General features: G+C 38.8%; 1 protein-coding gene across 1 annotated transcript; it reads left to right on the top strand.

Moving 5' to 3' along the window:
• The first annotated feature begins 513 nt into the window (after window positions 1-513).
• Window positions 514-1,730, top strand: LOC107619370 (uncharacterized). Its single transcript, XM_016321640.3, has one exon. The coding sequence runs from the start codon at window positions 1,048-1,050 to the stop codon at window positions 1,438-1,440; it is 393 nt and encodes a 130-aa protein (XP_016177126.1). The 5' UTR covers window positions 514-1,047; the 3' UTR covers window positions 1,441-1,730.
• The last annotated feature ends 1,393 nt before the right edge of the window (window positions 1,731-3,123 follow it).

The following is a 3,123-nucleotide window of genomic DNA, read 5'->3' as shown; positions in this document are numbered from 1 at the left end:
TTTTTTAAATATTTTTGATTTTTTAATAAATTTTAAGAATATGTTAATAAATATAATAATATAATATATTTAAAAAAAAAGCTAAATATCTATATAGATAATATAATCACGTATCGAATTTTAATTTGTTTATATTTTTATATTATCGATATGTAAAAATTTATCATCATATGAGAATAAACACTTAAAAAATTAAAAATTAAAAAAAAAGAAGCATATATGATTACCAATTTGACGATTGTCCGATTAAAGAAAAACAGCTTCCATGGTCCAGTTAGAAAGACGGTGATGCTGCCTCTTCAATCTTCATTGTTGCCCTAACAAACACACAACGCAATCGTCCACAATTATTTTTAATTAATTATTAATTAATATTTAGTATAGCGAATGAAAGCATGAAACAGAACTTAGTGCGGGGCACAACTGTTATTTAGTGGACACCCCATGGACAAATGCGTAAAACCATATCACCAAATAAATATATCACCGCACTCTTTTCTCCTTCCGCACACATTATTATTCCCTTCCCTTCTCTCCCTCTTTTTTCCGTTTCTCTGTGAGACATCCTTCCTCCCCTCTTTCTCCCTAATCGCAATCCCTCTTCTTTCTTTCTCTATCCACTGCACACGGCGGCGCAACACCCGTCCTCTCCTTCCCATCTATATTCTCCGCCCCTCGTTCTCCCAACCAACACCGCTTCCTCCCTCTTCCTAACACCATCCATAACCACATCTATATTTCTCTCTCTTCCATCCATTTTTGTTTTAAATTTTTAATTATTATTCTTATTTTCCTTTTTCTATTTTCTTCGCATGTCACTTTCTTATCCTCTAATTTCTTCGTTCTTTAATTATTTTCCTTAGTGACTTCTTTCGTTGTGGACCCCGCTTTTCCATTATATTTTCATTTTTCGGTTCGAACAACGAAAGAATGTAGGGGAATTTATCGGTTTTACTTCTTTGCCCCTCTCTAAACCCCGAGAAGAAGAGAACGTCGCGTCCAAGAGTATTTTAGTTGTGTTGTTTTTACGTGGCATAATCTAAGGCCATGATGATGAGTCATTACCATCACCGCAGGATGCTGCCACCTGGCAACACCAGAAAGCGCAAGCTCGCAGACGAAGCTGACAAGCCGATTGAGCCGAAAAACACTAATCGGCTCCTAGCTGGATACCTGGCTCACGAGTTCTTAACCAAAGGGACCTTGTTTGGGCAGAAGTACGAGCCTGAATCGGGTGAGATCTCGGCTGTTGTGGACCCGAAGAAGAGCCAGCCGAAGCAGTTGGTGCAAGCCGCGGAGCCGAGCCGAGACCTAGTGAGGAAGAAGGTGCAGAAGGAGCAGGATAGTTACGGTGAGGTTGCGAGCATAATGAAGACGGATGGGATCCACATAAAGGGAATCGTGAACCCCACGCAGCTCTCACGATGGATCCACATGTGAGAGGGATTCTTCATTCTTGGGTTCGCGCGTCGTCGTCGTGGTGACGTAGCGGATTTTGATTGGATGGTTGGGTATGGAGAAAGAAACGTCTTGGTTTTTAAGGTATCGTCACTCGCGTCGAGCGCGTGAGTCATTTGCGGTTAACTGTTGCTGCATAGTGCACAAGGTTAGTTTTGATATTTGAAGAGTGGGTGGAGTTGCGCTGTATTGTTGAGAAAGAATGGTGTTTGTACTTGAAAACTGTATTTTATTTTCTTATTCTTCAATCTTCTCGATTAGTTTGTGTTTAATCAATTCTTACATGTGGCGTACTTTGCATTAGTGATAATCTGCGTCCGCGATAACAAAAGTTTAATACATCGATCAACCACAACAGAAATAGAATATGCATGGATTTATCATAGCTCATTCTCAATATATTGAGTAATGTTTATTTGATTTATATTGGTACCAAGATTAGCTTGATCTTCTCGATCATTCGATAGAATATTGGACTTAGCTTAGTTGATGAAGTTCCACACTCCCTTTTACCGCTAAATCGGTTCAGTATATCAAAACATCAACAGCTATGATGTGTATGTTTTTCTTGTAGAATGAAAAACAATAGAACGTTTAATATGAAATCTTTAAGTTTTTTAAATTGTGTAAATTTAATCTTTTAGAGAATGTTAAAAAATAGGCTCATCGTTACCCTCTAAGTAAGTAAGTAGAGTGCAGTATTCCTTTTTAATTAAATAGATTTTAGTTTTTTGTTTATTATTTTTAGAGTATATACCAAATTTGGTCCTCAAAAAATTTTAAATCAGACATTTTAGTCTCCAACAAAAATTAATTACTCGATTGGTCCCTAACAATTAATTTCGTCAGTCACTTAGGTCCTTGGCTCCGTCAACTCTAACGGAAGACAAAATGGTTCCTGAAAACTCTAACATGGGATAAAATGATCCCTGACAACTCTAACAAGGGACAAAATGATCCCTGACCCCTTTATTCGAAAACGACACTGTTCTTCTCCAATTTTTATCATATCTCGCATAACCCTAACATTCATACTCTCCTTCTTCATCTCCACAATCTTCTTTTCCTTCCTCCTTTTTAGCTCCAAGAGTAAGGCATGGTGTAATTGTTACATGTGTCGCACATACTTCAACATGTCATGGACCACACACTTCTTAAATCTTTGTGACTGGTACATCCACCTCGTCTGCACTTCACCCACAAAAAGCATCCACTTCCACGTCTTTGACAACATCACCTCCAACCTCGATAACGTCCACGACATCCTCAAGACCAAGTTCTACAACTACTCCAAGGGCACGCCTTTCTCCACTTTCCGGCAAACAATATAGATTGTTGGACATTAGGACATCATGAGAAGATTCTCCTTCGACATCATATGCAAATTCTCATTTGAAATAGACACTGAGTGTTTCATTCCTTCTTTTCCGGAGTAATGTCACCGTTGCATCCAAGCTATTACAACGAGCAATGTCACCGTTGCCGCTCATATGGAAACTGAAGCGATTACTGAACATTGATTCGGAGAAGAAGTTGAAGGAAGCGATCGGAGTGGTGGACAATGTGGTCATGGAGATGTTAGGGCAGAGGAGGAGGAAGATGGCAACGACGACGATGAGCCTTAACAAATCAGACTTGCTGTCTATATTCATGAGTTCCATCGAA

This window comes from Arachis ipaensis, chromosome B9 (assembly GCF_059453495.1).
Source record: "Arachis ipaensis isolate K30076 ecotype BB chromosome B9, ASM5945349v1, whole genome shotgun sequence".
NCBI lineage: Eukaryota > Viridiplantae > Streptophyta > Magnoliopsida > Fabales > Fabaceae > Arachis > Arachis ipaensis.
This window is presented reverse-complemented; position numbering and strand designations above follow the sequence as displayed.